At 34.5% G+C, this 17,838-nt stretch overlaps 1 protein-coding gene across 1 annotated transcript; it reads right to left on the bottom strand.

Annotated features, from left to right (window-relative positions):
• Positions 1-8,159: 8,159 nt before the first annotated feature.
• Positions 8,160-16,150, bottom strand: LOC147532261 (DNA topoisomerase 1 alpha-like). Its single transcript, XM_086649012.1, has 16 exons — positions 15,850-16,150; positions 13,291-14,541; positions 12,963-13,157; positions 12,694-12,774; positions 12,305-12,364; positions 12,074-12,168; positions 11,819-11,975; positions 11,588-11,713; positions 10,910-10,990; positions 10,318-10,408; positions 10,102-10,235; positions 9,859-9,927; positions 9,663-9,752; positions 9,054-9,157; positions 8,806-8,974; positions 8,160-8,465 (listed from the first exon to the last, which is right to left on the bottom strand). The coding sequence occupies exons 2-16, from the start codon at positions 14,488-14,490 to the stop codon at positions 8,397-8,399; spliced, it is 2,721 nt and encodes a 906-aa protein (XP_086505138.1). The 5' UTR covers positions 14,491-14,541; positions 15,850-16,150; the 3' UTR covers positions 8,160-8,396.
• Positions 16,151-17,838: the final 1,688 nt, after the last annotated feature.

Here is a 17,838-nt window from a genome sequence, read left to right as displayed (position 1 = left end):
CTTGCTGTTCTATGTCAACTAGGGTCTTTTGTTACCTTCCAATTGGAAATTAACCTGAAACTAAACCCTCATCAATACAGCTAGAATGTTTGAATTGGGTTGTTTTTTCCCCTAATGTAGATCTGAACTAAATTGAATCATTTCAAATGTTAGGACCTGATAGAAATACCATTTTAGTAGTATGATATACTACCGAATGACAATATACGTGATCTACTATGAGGGATTGGGCAAAAGGCCCAATCCGTGACCCAAAATAAGATGCAGGTCCACTGCAGGATAAAAACAAGGGGCAGGTCCAATGGTCGAGGGGTAGGGTATAATTACGATTTTAGTCTTTAGGTTTTACGAAATTACAAAAAATACCCTTTGCACAAATCCCGTGCAAATCACGTTGTTTCTCTCTCTACTGCACATTCACTTTCTTTCTCTGTCTAACTTTTCTCTCTATCCCTAATTTCTCTCTCATAAATTAAGACTTTCTTTAACTAATTTATCTTTCCAGATTTATCTTTTCCTTTAATTTCTCTCTTTCCTGTTAGTTTTTTTTTTAAAATCTTATTGGATAGATTTCATCTTTCATTCCATTTATATTCCTCTTTTAAGTTTTAGATATATCTCCAGATTTCTTTCCTTCATTATAATTTTTCTCTCTAGCATTTTTACTTTTTGAATCTATACTTTATTTTTGCAAATATTTTCATTTTATTTTACACTTTCTCTATCTAAAAATATTTTTTCTTTCTTTAACTATTTTCTTTCTCTATAACTTTATCTCCTTATATTTTGGGCAATTTTTTTAGATTTTTTGTACTGTACACGAAACAGGAAGTTTTTTATCGTACATTTTTTTGTGTACTTGACACTTTTGTACTGAGAATTTTCTTGTGTACTAGGAATTGTTTTATGTACTAGCTATGTGGTTACGTACTAGACATTTTTGTACTGGGAATTGTCTTGTGTATCGGGAATTGTTTTATGTACTAGGCACTTGTGTACTAGGAATTTTCTTGTGTAGCAGGAATTGTTTTATGTACTAGTCATTTGGTTATGTTCTAGACACTTGTGTACTGAGAATTGTTTTATGTACTAACCATTTGGTTATGTACTAGACACTTTTGTACTGGGAATTTTCTTGTTTACCGGGAGTTATTTTATGTACTAGTCATTTGGTTATGTACTAGACACTTGTGTACTGAGAATTGTTTTATGTACTAGCCATTTGGTTATGTACTAGACACTTTTGTACTAGGAATTTTCTTGTGTACCGTGAGTTGTTTTATGTACTAGTCATTTGGACATGTTTAACTGTTTGGTAAATTGGAAAATTTCAAATGGTTCTTACACAAATCACTCTAAAAGGTTCAATGGACGATAATTTTTTTAACGTACAGACAAATATATGTACAAAGAGAAACTGTTTTGGTAACAATTTTGTTTTGGTAAAAAACTCTATAAGGAGAAACTTGAACACGTTCTTGTTCAAAATTAAAATATTCTCTCTCCAACCTTAACTACTTTCCTCGTTTTTGGTAGTTTTTCATTGATTTGTTTCCATATATTTTTTGGTAGTTTCCCATTGATTAAATTCTCTCTGTATTTTATCTTCTTTTTAAACAAGTTTTCTCTCTCCAATCTTAACTTCTTTCCTTCTCTCAAACATTCTCTCCTTATATGATGGACAATTATAGGACATTCCTTCTAAAACGTAAATTGTTTTCAAGGAAAATTTATAGGATATTTTTCTTTGTACTGTACATTTTTTTATTTACTGGACACTTTTGTACTGGGTGGTTACTAGACACTTTTGTACCGGAAATTTGCTTGTGTACCGAGAATTGTTATATGTACTGGCCATTTGGTTAGGTACTAGACAATTTTGTACTGGGAATTTTCTTGTGTACCGGGAGTTGTTTTATGTACTAGCCTTTTGGTTATGTACGAGACACTTTTGTACAGGAAATTTTCTTGTGTACCGGGAATTGTTTCATGTACCAGTCATTTAGTTATGTACTAGACACTTTTTGTACTGCAAATTTTCTTGTGTACCGGGCATTGGTTTATGTACTTGTCATTTGGTTATGTACCGGGAAGTAACTCTAGATCTGATTTCTTCACTATTACATGTTTATCAAATCTTCATTCTTAACTATAATCTCTGTTTCTAAACCTAAATTTGAAATTTCTCCAAAATCCATGAATCTCTGTTCAAGAAAAAGATTTCACGTTGCAACCTTCACAAAATAAGTAAAAAGATAGAAATATAAAGCGAAGGAAACTAAAAAAAATATAAAGTAAACTTCCACATAACAACGAAACGTGGGAACGGATTGGGAACGGTAAAATGTAGCGGGAACTAAGGAATGTACACTACATTTCAACACGTAATCGTATATCTATGACGTTAAATATAACCAAAATTGGTACAATATCTAAGAGAACCGGGAGATGTTCAGTGCACCATTCTATGCACTCAACATTTTAATATTCCTTGAACAAATATGTGAAGTAAAAAGCAAAAATAGTAAAAGCAAATCAAGTTAAGGATAACTCCAGATCTGATTTCTTCACCATTAAATGTTTATCAAATCTTCATTGTTCACTATATTCAGTATAAGCTTTGTTGTTGAACTCAAATATGAATTTCTCCAAAACCCATGAATCTCAGTTAAATAAAAAATCCAGAGTTGTTGCTTCCTGATCTCAACGATCTGGTTTTTCCTCGTAAACCAAAAATCACCGATTCATTTCTTCACTGTTAAAAAAAAAAAAACAATCTGACTCTTCACCATACTTCCAAGTCTAAATGAATCTGGATTAGAGTTCTTTATTTATATTGTGTGAGAGAAAAAGATTAAACTGGAAGGTTGTAAAAATTTGTAGAAGAGGAAAACGGAAGACTGATAGAAAAGAGAGAAGAGTATAGCTATTTTAGAGAGAGAAAAAAGAAAAAAGCTTCAGGAATTTCTGATAGAGATAGAGAGATGAGGAAACTTTTCATTTAGAGAGAGAAAGAAGGGTATTAAGGGTACTTAAAGAAAATTGACACATTCCCTCATGTACTTTTTTTCTTGGGCAGCCCAGTTATTAATGAGTTGGACCTGCAACACATTTCTATGTTTATGTGGATCTTACCCACAATAGTACCCCACTTTTTGGGCCATTCACTTAAAAATCCATCTACTATTACCTCATTCCGTGTTATCGGAGCAATGTGCCTCATTTCAGTGGTCCTCTCAAGAGGCTAAACTATATTCAATTATGTAGGTTGCCTCTCAAGAGGCTAAACTATATTCAATTATGTAGGTTTGTAGTTGCATGTGCTTCGAGATAAACGTATTCTTTAGAATTTATTTCACCGTTGCCGAGGCCATGGTGTTGGTGGAAGTTGTCTTTAAGACTCTTGCCTTACTGGGGAGTTTTGAGTTCATGTGTACTCACAAATTTAGTATTTTAGCCTACACCTTACACGGAAGGAGTTCATGTGTACTCACAAATTTAGTATTTTAGCCTACACTTGGTTCACATTTTCGTGATAAGTATGAGCAAGATGTGAAATTCATTAGACTAAAATCTGACTTAATGATACAAAAAAACTTTCGTAATTTTCAATGTGTTTCATTAGTACCACTTCTTCCGACACTTTATACACTGTCCATTATCTTCTAAAATTCCATACGGAACATTTGAACGAGTCCGCAACGGAGTAATGTAAGCGCGTTAGGGCTAGCCAAGGGCATTGTTCTTATAACAAAGATTTTCCTTTTTCCATTTTTGCCACAATATCTTTTGGCTAGAATAACTGTTCAAAAAACTATTGCTAAATTTCTTACAGTTGTTCTTATTAACGTGACATTTATTGTGCAACTTTATATTAGATGATAATTCTGAAGGATTGAAAACGACACAATGTATACCAAGTAGATATATCCGGACAACATTTCGACCTTTTTCATGTAACAACTACCAGATAATCTCCGTGCACCTTTAGGTAAGCTAATATGGCGAGAGTTGAGAACTTGAGATACCATTAAATTATGTAGGTCGGTTCCACGTTGTCTTTCGATCATCACGCGTTGAAATATGGTAGTGAATATATCTAGCATATTGGATACTGAACAAATTTCAACGGTTCCGTGGCATTAAAAAGTTCAGAAATGTTTCGAGTTGTAAGAGACAACGTTCTTATCATTATCAAATCAGGACAGCAATTCACCAAATATTCATTTTCTCTAAGGTTTTCGTATCTGTAAAACTGCGATATTAAGTTTCTAGCATTTTCGATCAATCATATATCGGTGAGGTAGGCTTTGGTGACCAATCATACAACTAAAAAGGTGAGGAGTCGGCAATATTCAGAACCAAATTTGGTAGAAACTAACCCAGACTTCTTCTACTTGTACTCACTGTGTGGTAATTCTCCTTGTTTGTGTCTTAATTCTCCTTGTATATAGCCAAAGAATGACCCACAATCATTTAGATATGGGTTAATTTCATTTTGACCCCCTAAAGATGACCAACTCATCAAAATGGCCCGCTAAAGATGTATAACTTCTAAAATATCTTCCTAAATCACTTTCCCGTTTGTTTATAGTTGGAAATTGATTTTTTTTTCTTTTTTCATTACCACTTTTACCCTTCTGACATGATTCCAATATTTATAATTTCAAGATCATTAATCGTAAATTATGTCATTCATTATTAAATTCCTATTTTCTTTAACAATTAATTTTTTTTCTCTCTAATTAATTTTTTCATCTCCTCCATTATCTTCAACATCACCTTCCTCACCATCACGGACGGATCTAGGATTTTCACTTAGGGGGTGCGGATTTATGTACCTAATGAGATTTTTTTGCAAACACAGTAATCAATAAAATACTTATATTCATTAATTATATAAATACATCAACGATTACAAACGCAATTGACTTCCACGAGAGTTTATATTTTGAAATGTTCGCATAATCGACTCATTGTCAATTTCACAAAAAAATTCTTTTGCAATAAATACTACTAAACTATCATTCAGTCACACGTCACTCATCTTGTTTCTTAAGCGTGTTTTAACTAGCTTAATAGCTGAAAAAGCTCTTTCAACAGAGGCATTGCAACCGAAAAAGTTAGTGCTAGAGTGATAAACACATAAACTAAATAATATGCTTCATCCCTCTTAGTTTCCACAACAATGTTCTAGCAAGAACTGCAATTCCATCTAAATTTGAGAAATAATCATTCTGCCTCATATCGTAAATGTAATTATCAAGCTGGGAACTAAGTAGCATAATATCAAGACTACTGAAATCTGACGGATAAATTCAACAAGACGCATCAATTTACTTTGGTCGAAAAGGGCAAAACCTCTAGACGGACTCAAACATGCCATACAACGGAACAACTCGGTTTTCTCCCTTGAACTTCAATATTATGTTTTTCACAAAAAGTAGAAACATTTCAAACCAATGATGACCACTCATGGTCTCGTACATATTGGATTCTAGTTTTGAATTTAAGATAATTAAATTTAATAATTTCAAAAATAATAAAAATGTATAAAGTTGGATTTGAACCCACAACCTAAAGGTCACTTGTCCACAAAACCACACCCTCAATACCACTAAGCTGCAGTCTAGTTTTTGTTATTTCTATACATGCACAGTTTGATATACAGTTAAAAATAGGGGTGAGCAAAAAGCGAACCAATTGCCAACAATCCTTGGTTGGAGTGCTAACAAGTATAATTTTCCACCTTAGAGGTCAAGGGTTCGAGGCACACGCTGAACAATTCAAGAAAAAAAGAGCGAACCAATTGGTCGAACCAAACCAAGTCGAACCGCATCGATCGGTTTTTAGGCCGAATAGATCACCGTTCGATTCGGTTCGGTCGAAAAACCGAACATCCCAAAATCGATCTGGCTTGGCCTCGACTTGAGTTTCTGGAAACCACCCAAACCGAACCGACCGAACTCTAAGAAAAAATGAAACAATAATTTCGTAAAGTTAGAAAGTGTTAAACTAAAGAGGAAAAAATCAGAAACCCCTAATCAAGTCTTCCATACTGTTATCCATCCTCCTTCCTAGTTGTTGTTGTTGACTTCATCAACCACCGATTCAACTTGATTGAAAGGTTTTAAAGGTAAGTCTTCACTGATTTTCTTTTTACCACAACCTATTCTTAGTTAGTAACTTACAATTATAGATTTTGTATTCGCACTTCTACTTTTTTTCTGTAATGGTGGAAAAGTACGATGAATTTTTAATTTGATGAGGGGCTTGAACTCATGATCTTACCATCGTGATGACTTGTAACCCATGTCTTAACCACTAAGCCAAGTTCTTCTTCATGTCATTTGTATACATCATTAGATACATAATTACATATACCTATATATAAATATTACTAGTTTACTACTATATATATATATATATATATATATATATATATATATATATATATATATATATATATATATATATATGTATCACAGTCATCATCGTCAACATTTCTCATTATCTTCATCATCATTATCTCAAGTGATCAACCCTTTGCTTCTCTGTATTTTCTCTAAATTAGTTGGGTTTTTTTGCTTCTATGTAATTTCTGTCTCTACCTTCATCACCATTATCATCTTCATCTTCAACATTTATTTTTATCTTCATCATCATCATCATCTATAAAGATAAACCCATTTGATCCTCTGTACTTCCTCTCTAGATTAGATTTTTTTTTTTTTGCTTCTTTGTAATTTATCTCTCTACCTTCATCACCATCATCATCTTCAACATGTATATTTATCTTCATGATCATAATCTCTAAAGATGAACCCATGTGATTCTCTATACTCTCTCTGGATTAGTTTTTTTTTTTTCTTTGTAATTTCTATCTGCCTTCTTAACCACCATCATCTTCATTTTCAACACATTGTTATCTTCATCAATACCATCGCTAGAGATGAACCCATTTGCTTCTATATACTCTCTCTAGATTATTATTTTTTTTGCTTCTCTGTAGTTTCTCTATAGATTAGGGTTTTCAAGCAAAAAATCTTTACCTTTTCTTCACCCAAATATGATCCATCTTCAAGCAGTGGGGCGGTTTATGAGAAACAAAATAAATTTAGAACAAATGATTTGGAGAAAAAATGTAAAAGAAAATGTTGAAGATGGTGATGATAAAGATGAGGTAAGAAAAAATGTAAAAGAAAATGTTGAAGATGGTGATGATAAAGATGAGATAAATATTGAAGATGTAGAAAGAGATGTTGAAGACTAGATAATTGAAGATTTGGAGAAACAAGAAATAAAGACTTGATAATTAAAGATTTGAAGAACAATTAATTAGAAATAAAGATTGATAAAACTTATAATTGATGATTTTGGGACAATAAATATTGCACAAGTAACGTGAGAAGGGTAAAATTGGTAACTAAAAAGGGAACGCTAAGCTTTCACGGTTAAATGGACGGAAAAATGATTTAAGGGGCTATGTTAGAAGCTGGTCATCTTTAGGGGACTATTTAGGTGAGTTGGTCATCTTTAGGGGGCAAAATAGAATTCATATCTTGAACTTAGAAGCTTTGGAGACTTGTAAAAGCATTAGTAATTAGTAGTAATGTCAAGTGTTACACCAAAATGAACATGATAACGCGGCATCTCCTTCGTACAAAGCTTTAGAAGGCAACAATGGCTCGCTTAGTAGTGGCAGATGAATCTCCTCTTTCATAGAACATGTTTTAGATAACAACCATTTTTAGGATAATCTTTCATAAATCAATAGAGTGCTTGAGAGTGATGGCTCACGTAGTGAGTGGAAGGAAACTGTAGGGATGACAAATCAGACGCTACTCTCAATCGCGCTTCACTGCATTTTCTTCACCTTTCGTTAAAACACTTTGTAACTCCTGCAATATATCACTCCCTGTAGCATTTGACAACATTGTCTGTGCATTCATCCACCATTTTATAGCGCAAAACGTTCAATGAAAGCTCCTGTGACATGGATCATACCCAATGTACTAACAAGGGGAATTGTTTTTCTCGTCCCAAAAACCTTGCCAAAGCCACCCCAATGAAGTTCTGCCAAGAACCTTGTCTATCATACAAAACCTAACTAGGAAATGCCAAGATAAGGAAACAAATGTAATTCTTATAGAAACTAATTTGTAACTTAATATTTTTGATGTCATTGAACTTCTGAAATGTTATGAATACATATTTCATGATGGCTAAATTAACAATTCTCTTTCTCTGAATCATTTTATCGCCATTGATGGCGGATAAAAAGAGTGGGCAAATACAATATCGCAAATTCCGCTTGAGAAGGATCAAGGAAACAGAAATAAAAAATTACTTTCCTTCTAGAACTCAAACTCAGACATGTATAGGTTACCGAAATATCAAAATCTGAAGCTAGGATCAACGTCCATTGCCCAAGAAAATTTCGCCAGGAGAGACTTAGTAAATATCTGTCGAGATGAGAAAAGCAGATCAGTAACAGCAAAGGATCCTTAACTAATGCTTTAGATATTGCCGTTTGGTAGCATAATAGATAGTAAGGGCAGGAAACGAAGATCCTTCTATAATCACGACAAAGGCACGGAATGTGCGAATTGGCAAAACTATCCTGATACCCAGCGGGCCCAAAGAGTAAGAACTTTTCTCTGTTTTATAAAAGAAAATGGGAAATATCCCATATTGTTGAAGAATTTTATAGAAAACAAACGGAAGGTGGTAACTGCTAAAAAAGGAAACCTACTTGTTGATATTGATAAGAAAACTTGGAAGTTGAAAACTGCGATTTCATACCTTCTCAATGGGAACGTCGTGGCGTTTGCACCAAGCAACTGATATCCGTGGATCTAGATAATTAATCTTAGATGTGCCCAATGCAACAGTCTTTAAGTCCTCTTTGGTTCTCATATCCCTTTCCATTTTCTCAATCTTTGCATTTGTCTGATTGATCTTCTTCTGTAATCTGCAGAATTGATAGTAAACTGAGACTAGTTACACAAAAAAAAATGTATAATGAGCTGAGAGAAGAGAAGTATTTTTACGCTTCAGGGGCCAAGTTCCTCTTGTGCTTCCCATCAGCATCCTTCAATGGAGGTTTCCCTTTTTTTGCCCGCATCAAATCCGTATTCAACTCGTCCAATACGGCCTATTTAAGAAAATTAAAGATAATTTCAGTTTAAGCATAACCAAACTCTTAATAGCTGTAATGACTAATGACAGGCATCATTGACCCATTTATAGGACTTCATCTTTCAGCTAATCTAAAAGTCACCAAACAAGCAAGGAAATCTCACGAATAAGAAACACCTCGAGAATGTTCAGATAGAATGTGAAAACATCACAAAAGTGACTTCAAGTGTTTACATTCATTTAGTAGTCTACCATCTACTGAAAGGAATTCACTATTATTCAAATGGGTATAAGAAATAACTTCCACTTGTGGAAACTGATATCTTCAATATCTCCTCTGAGTTACAAGATTACAGGGTTTACATGGTTTCTTTACTCATCCTCCATTGTAATGCATGTACTAGTTAGCAAAGACCATTCTTTATAACAAATTTCATTAGTCATCATTACTGGTCACTGATTGAATGACAAAAGTAAGAATCTCAAAAGTTTTAAAAAACGAAAATAGAAATGACGGTTACCTTCAACTCATCCATCTTCTCGTTCAACTTTGACATTTGTGTAGTGTGGGACTTCGATACACTACGTTGATGGTTACATATGATTGCGACCTGCATCATTAATTAGTGAACGGCAATACCAAAGGACGAATTGAGCAAACCAACAAACAGATTCTTGATTTGATAAGTTTTGTGCGAGTCATGTATTAATTGTTACCTCCTTGTTAGCATGTTGATAAACGACGATTTTCTCTGCAACATCACCATCCTTGGTATCTTTGTTTAACTATAACAGCCACATTGAACTTTAGGTTAGGGGAAGAAAAGATGAAAAAATGCCCAGCTAAATTGATAAGCGACAAACTTAACAGATAAAAGTATATAAATAATTCTAGCATCGAAAATCAATAGATATAGTTCGCCTTAGCAGAAAAAGAGATATATCAGTTAACATTCTTACCATCTCATCCAAAGTGATCGATGCATTGTAAGTACGGAAAACCTTTGCTGTGAGACCAGGCATGAGCTCCTTGAGATGGGTATTCAGTTTACTGGTGTCCAGCTTGTCAAAAAGATCTTCGCCTTCTTTTTTTCCTAAAGAAGGTAAAAGAGGAGATTACTAATGAGATCTAATCTGAAACAAAAACCAATGACTTTACAACAAAAGTAGGCTCACCAGTCTTAAACTGTCCAATTGCCTTATAGACAGGAAGCTCAACTTCGACGGTGTTGAAGTATCTAATGGAATCTTTACCCAGGAAGTCAAACTGCATGGAACGAAAAGTTCAAACATTGTTGTCAACTAAATAATAACAAAAGGAGTGAAGACATTTAGAATTACACAATGTCAAGTCATATAAGAAAAACAGTATTCCTACCTATTATCCTTTGATTTTATGGTGTTAACTATCAATATCAATTAAGACAAGCATAAATTCTGTTGCTACTTTTTGTTATTTTCTTGAATCTTGACAGCTTTTCAAGTTAATTTAGGTCTAAAAAGAGTCACAGAATTAGCAGTCTACTAGGTAGCCATTAGCAAGTTTTAAGAGTTATCTAGGGATCGGAGTGTTCCATTGAGTTGTCTAGATAAGGAGCTCATAGTCCATTAAATAGATTGTTTATTTTTCAAGTTTGGGAGTAATTCTGTTAAGAGTGAAAAAGGTTTCTTTCTGTAATGTTTTGGGTAAAGAAAACACCCTACTTTATCTCTATGAGTAAATATCTATCGTTTGCTTCCGCCAATTAGTTTAAATCACATACTCTACCTGTAACTTGTTTGGAGGGACTAAATCAACGTTTTCCACTTTCAAAGTGCAACAACCGACTGTATCAGCCTCATCGTCATCCTGCAAAAGGCAAAACCGTGGTTCAGACCATCGTGACATAATTGTTGAACATGATTTATACATTGTGCTTTTGCTCATTGGAAACTTACTATCACCTGAAGAGCGTAACTTTTGTAAGCTTAAAAGTGCATAGAATCGAGATTCGAGACTGATCTCTATCATGTGCATAATGGAGTATATGTCCACAAAAATCTCTAGTCAACTGATTGAAATTCCCCGGAATACATATAAATGGACAAAAAAATGTTTCTGATACAGCATAATGACTCAGCTCCATTAGTCAGGAAATGCATTTATATCAATCAGCTTCGTATAATGTATACCATTTTGCTACTCATTGTCGAGTCTTGACATCTCTGTTTTCTCCTAAGTCTAAAGAAGTAAAGATACTGAACCACTCTAGGCCAGTGTTCTCGCTAACATAGAATAGTAAAACATGCTTCTACAAACACCAGTGAAGTTAATTGAGACATACAAGGTTAACGAACTAATAAATAACACAGGAAATGGGTAAAATGAACTATTATTTGAACTGCCTAAAAGATTCCAGAACGAAATGGATCATAAAGATAGCCGGACCACGAGAGACGAAGTTACCTTCTCATTGCCAGCCCTGAGAGCCAACTTATCAATGAGGTAAGTTGCAACTGCTATTTGACGTTTTGTGAGATCTTTATTTACAAAGTCCCGTGTGTAATTTGCTCTAATGTCACGAATGTATTCCTATAAACAATTGAGATGCAGCTGTTATCCATCTGTAATATAATATTCTTGTAAATAAACCACGATAGTTAGAACAATCAAAAGCTAATTAATACATCAGTTTACCTTTAATAGCCTTGCTTTCTCATATTTCTCCTTGTCACTTTGCCCTTTCAATGAACTACTAGCAGCCAAAAAGACATACTTGAATTCTTTTGGATTGATTGGATCGTTCCAAAAAGCTAACCATGTAACAGTATTATCATGCTTCACTTCTTTCCACCTGCAAAGGTGTCATTAGTGTTTCAACATAGAAAATCTCTTGACTGAGCGATTTGAAATACATTCTGAAAATTCTTTACAATGATCGGGTAAGAGGACCTTTCACCAGGTATTGGACACTCTGGAACTGGAGCACCTTTTCCTATATTAATTGTAATATCACTTGGACGAATGCGGCTTTTCAGTTTTCCCATCTGATATGCCAGAAAAAGCATAAAGTTCAATATGAGCATCAGATTTAAAATAGATGCTTGAATAGTGCATATTTAAGCATCTTGCGGCTGAACTTTAGATTATAAATAATTTTAGACGGCACGATATTTCGATAACCTTAGGATGCTCTCCACGGCCACGGAACAACCCAGGTGGTTCAACTCTGAAGTTACCAACCTGTGATTAACAATACATCAGATGAAAGAGAAGAACAAGTATTTTATGAAAAGGGCAAATACGACGCTAGTATGAAAGCACATTTAGAAACAAGTGAAAAAGATTAATTTTGTGCTCAATAGAATTTAGACTATCCAAGTGTAACTCCGTCCAAACGAAAATGAAATCCGTATACTGGGTGTTTCATAATATTTTAAGATGACGGCCAGATAATCCCTAGGGTCCACCACGAGCTGAATGAAAAACCTATAACAATGAATCACAACCCCGCTGACCTATCAATCTTAATTTTTCGGTTCAGGATATATTAACCAAAATTTTGGGTTAACCTTCTCTTTAACGCCATCGACAACAGCCCACGTATACTTCTCCTCCTGCTTTAGTTTTTCTTCTTTCACGGCCTTTTTCTCCTGTATGAACATCAGTAGTTGGTAAAAACTTTTAAACTGAAGAAATCATTGTACGTCGTAGCAAAAGAAATCGATAGTAAGAATGCTTGAGTACTAAATTATTGACAAATGAAGAAATTGCAGAGCAGTATCATCATTAATTTAGAATCATTTGGATACTAAGATAATATTAAGAAAAACGAACTTACTTCTGTGCTCATTTGTTTCTTCTTCTCCTTCTCGTTCTGATGCCATTCATAAATGGGGGTGAAATCACAGAGCTCAAACTTTTTAATTACATGATTCTTCCCTAGTATCACTCTCCAATCATTCATGAAATTCTCAATAAATTTTGGTTTAGTAGCATACTCCGTATCTTTCATTACAGCAAACATGGTTGCAACCTACATTTGAAGGACAGCAAGAAAGATAGATGAACATCAGTTACACATCAATTTTAGGAATAGAAGAATGCTATCGTATTGCATCATATTGCAAGAATAATGCATGAACCAAAATAAAACAGGGATAACTCACCTCTTCCTGTTCAGGAGTTAAATCAATAGGATGCCCATTGTACAGCATCTTCACTCCATGAGGCTTGTATGGAGGAGGGAAAATTACACCGTTGTGCACTAAGGTTGTCCATTTTTGTCCATCACCAGAGCTTGGTTGTAATTTTGAGGACTTAGAGAATTTAGAAGTCTTCATTACTTTCTTTGACTTCGTGGACGTTTTCAATGAAGATGAAACAACTTTTGTTGTTGTTTTCTTCGTAGATAGTGAATTACTATCTGACTTCTTCGTTGCTTGTGATTTACTATCTGGTAGAGCTGGCTTCTTCACTCTCTGTGCTATTGGAATATCATCATCATCATCATCTACATTTGGTTCAGCTTTTGCAGATACTTGCTTAACTTTGGCTGAGGAAGTTGCATCGAGCAGTTTCGGTTTTTTAACTGAAGAGTGACCGGATGTACTACAATCGTCTAGAGGTCTCTTGTTCAAACTTTTTGGGGATATCAATAGGTCATTTTCCTTCTTGATTGAACCATTTGGCTGAACTTTGGAAGCCAAAGGTTTCTGTTCATCAGAGTTACAAGACTTCTTACCAGATGGACCCCCAACGGACTTCAACTGAAACTTGGACGACAAGGGAACCTTGTCTTCTGAATCTTCAGAAGATTTGTTGACATCTGGCCTCGTCTTTTCTGACATTGAAGAACTAGGAAGAGGTGAACCACGACCCTTAACATCATTTAGGCATTTGGTTTTCAGTGATGTTGCAGAAGATGCTAATGAAAATCTAGCACTCAAGGGTTTCTCCTCGTCAGAAGCTTCGGAATCCTCAGAATTGGCATTTAGCTTAACAAGAGCCTTAACCAAAGGCTTCTTATTGTTATTACTACTTCCTAAGTTTTGCACAGGTGACTGCTTTGGTTTATCAGGCAGTGAAGTTGATGCCTTTGAATTTGCTACTGGAGATTTGGATGCAGATACCAGTGCAGGTGAAGTCACCTTTCCCATTTGCAGACTTGAGTTCTGACCATTGTGGGAAGGTTTATCAGGGATAGGCCTCTTCAGTGATGCATCATTACTTTGAGATGGAACCTTCTTCTTTTCTAACTTCACTTGATTTTGCACAGATGTCTTGCTCCTTTTGAAAATAATAGGTTCATCGTCGTCATCATCATCATCAACATCAAACTTGGGTTTGATGCAAGTATCAACAACCATTATCAAACTTTGCAGCACAATCAGAGGTAGATCACAGTTTCATATCATTCACTGCATTGGTATCAGACAATTTGAATATCAAAAGATAAGTTAAATACACAAACTAACAAGAAAATACACATTTCGACTAACAATTAAAGTTACATAGATATCACGGTAAAATTACTTGCCACGACAAACTTAATTTTGCAAAAGACAAGCACTTTTATCTTATAACTATATTATTTCAGTTTCCTATCTTCCCACATTCCTTCAATCACAAAGTTGGCTACACTTGTCAAGATGCTACACAAAGTTGAATAAACAATTTTCTGCTTCAAGCTGGTTTACTCTAAAAAAAGCAAGGCCAATGCCTCGGTGAAAGGCTTAAGTCAATTTCAAAAAGGGGAATGGACAACATAGAATCACAAAGGAAATATGCCATAAATTCTAGTTTTCTACAATAATATTAATTATTAAGTACAAACCCAACAAAAACTAAGAACGTTGGGATGTCGCATTTCTAACGTTGCATAGACCCCAAGTCATAATTCATAAGTAACACACAACAACTGAAAATCAAAAGATTCCAAAATAGTCGAATGCCATCCGTCAATGTTTCAACATTTTGTTATGATAGAATTGAGACTTAATTGGTCATATATTTTCTTAATGTCTTAGAAGCAATTTTTTTCAGAAGATCTGCCCAAACGTTCCCATAATCTTCCTTTTAATATTTTATTCCCAAAAATGCAAGGCATACTGTCAAAAGTTGTACACTCGATAGAAGATCTTAAATCCGCGTTACTAGTCTCTAGGTTCATATATTGAAATAACATTTCCGTTCCAAGTCTCGATCCTGGTTCGAGTGTTTTACTTTCTGGATACAGTTCCGGTCCAAGAATTAACCTACCGATTGAACGGACGTACAGAGGTATATCGATTCACAGCTAGTAAAATTTCACTGAAAAAATTACTAATAATACAAACAAAATTACACCCAATGGAGATAAAACGGTTACTTCAAAGATACAAAAACAAACCTAATAGAATGGGTTTGAGCTAAATAGGAATAGAAATTCACAACTAATATCATCATTAAACCCATAATAGCAACAAAAGGAGTAATTGCTTTCCCGAAATTTACAATTTGGCAATGAAAAATATAGTATCTAAAGATAACCCTAATCTAATAGTACACAAAAACTTATGATGTGATTGAAAAGCGAGCATGAGTAAAATGATAGAGCTTTTTAACACGAATAAGAAGTATTTAATCTGAAATTAGAGTAGGAAAAGATGTACTGCTGAGGACAAACACGGGAACCGGAATTAGGGTTTTGAGAGAGAGAGGAAAGGGAATGAATGCTTGGTGGTTACCTGGAGGTGGATCGGGATGGTGATATTTTTCCGACGGCGAACTAACTCCGGCAAGGTTAGGGCTTCGATTTTAGGAGTGAAATAGAAAACAATAGGGAAGACGAAGAAGACGTTGGGATTGAAGAATTCTAATTTTAGGACGGGGATATATAGGTAATTATCTTATTTATAAGGACATTTTTGGGATAAAATATCTTTTGAAGGATATCACAGTAATTACTCAAGGATTCTTAACGGAATCTGAATACTTTAATTCGGATTAAAAGTTTAAAACGTCTGCCATGTTATAGTCGATGACTTAAGGCCATGTTTGGCGCGCGGGAATCGCGTGGGAATGGAATGTGATTCCTAGGAATCACAATCCTGATATTGTTTGGTTCGCGGGAATGCAGTGGGAATCCTATTTCCGGGGGAATAGAATTCCCTCAAAATGGGGTAATAGCAAACCCAGGGAGGGGGGTGGGTTTGTGATTCCCATTCCCGGGAATGCTTTGTTTTAATATTTATAGACCAAATTATCCTTAATAAAATATTAGAATGACTATTATTAAAATCGTCCTCCACACAATATCACAACTAAAAAAATTAAAAACCTATGGTTAGCCACCACCATTGCAATACTTTTTCTCGCTCAAATGTAACTCTTTCTCCCTCTCTAGTTTTTTCTCTCTTCTCTTGTTCTTTTTTCATTACAATCGATTTCATAATGTTTAAAAAGAAGAAAATTTAGCCATGACCTTTATTTATTTTAAATAATTTTTTTTAAATGGTCAGCGTCCCTCGAACCTTTGACCTCCGAAGTGGAAGATTATACCTTTTACGACTCCAACCAAATGTTGTTGGCATTTTAGATACTATTTAATTGGTGTGTCATGTTACTATTTCATATCTGCAATTTTGAATAAATAATACTGATTAAAGTACATAATAAAATTGACGTTTTATTTATGTAGTTTAAGGATATAATAGGAATTTTACAAAAAATTATATTCCGATTCCTATACGAACCAAACACCAAGTTAGGAATCTATCAAGAATCGAATTCCTATTACTGGCCAAACCAAACATCAAACTGAATGATCTGATTCCCGGGAATCGTGTTACGAGAATGTGATTCCCGGGAATCACATTCCATTCCCGTCCGCCAAACATGGCCTAAAGGATTTCAACAACATTGAACGGTTACAAATATTTGTTTATAAACCCTAATTTGTTGTAGCTCTTTAGATTAGGTCCTTTCACGATAGTTAACACAAAGCAAATCTAATACTATGTAATAGGAAATTTTAGGACATTCTTCACTAATATCACTTTCATGCACTGCAATCGAAAGCATAATTGGTTCGCGCATTATCTGACAAAATCAACTCTGCACGTATTCTATTTATGTCTTATTTGGTTCCCACAAATAAATTCATAAATGTCAAAGGCAATATCCGAAGTTGTTTTCATCAAAAAAAAAGGCAAGATTGCTAAAGGCAATCTTTAAAATGGTTATAGGTAATGTGAATATGTTTTTTGATAAATCGACTGCGATCTACGTTAGTCGTTACAAGGCATTGATACATCATTAAGATGTGATAAGCACAATAACCGCCCAAGTTAAACCAATAATTAAAGAGGCAGGCCTAAAGCTCGACAATAAAGAGTCTAAAGCCAACATCATCTACTTTTTAGTGCCTAAATTACGTGGAATAGAGAGAGGGAGTAGAGAGACAAGAGGAGACGAAGAAATAGAAGAATATTAAGATCGTCGGTTGAACGTACATAATTTTTTTGATCAAGTTTTGGATAAAAAATACATTGCCTTTAACATGTCTGGGCATTGCCTCCCTAACTATAATATCTCGATTTCGTCTGAAATTCAACTCATTATTCAAAACCCATGCTTGCGCATGCAATAAATATTTCAAAATACTTGAGGTGTGCAGTATTATGTTATTATTTGGAGTTTATGGAAAGAAAGAAACACAAAAATTTCGAAGAAAA

The sequence above is a fragment of the Eschscholzia californica genome, unplaced genomic scaffold (assembly GCF_041429995.1).
Source record: "Eschscholzia californica isolate CP2 unplaced genomic scaffold, dmEscCali1.0.p SCAF_6, whole genome shotgun sequence".
NCBI lineage: Eukaryota > Viridiplantae > Streptophyta > Magnoliopsida > Ranunculales > Papaveraceae > Eschscholzia > Eschscholzia californica.
Note: the sequence above shows the minus strand (reverse complement) of the source record. Positions and strands in the feature narration are given on the sequence as shown.

Coding starts and splice junctions, on each gene's coding strand:
- LOC147532261 (XM_086649012.1), bottom strand. CDS start 14,490: ATGGTTGTTGATACTTGCATCAAACCCAAGTTTGATGTTGATGATGAT. Junction 10,409..10,909: donor TCCCTCCAAACAAGTTACAG/GTAGAGTATGTG, acceptor CGTTCCATGCAG/TTTGACTTCCTGGGTAAAGA. Junction 10,236..10,317: donor AATTGGACAGTTTAAGACTG/GTGAGCCTACTT, acceptor TACCTTCTTTAG/GAAAAAAAGAAGGCGAAGAT.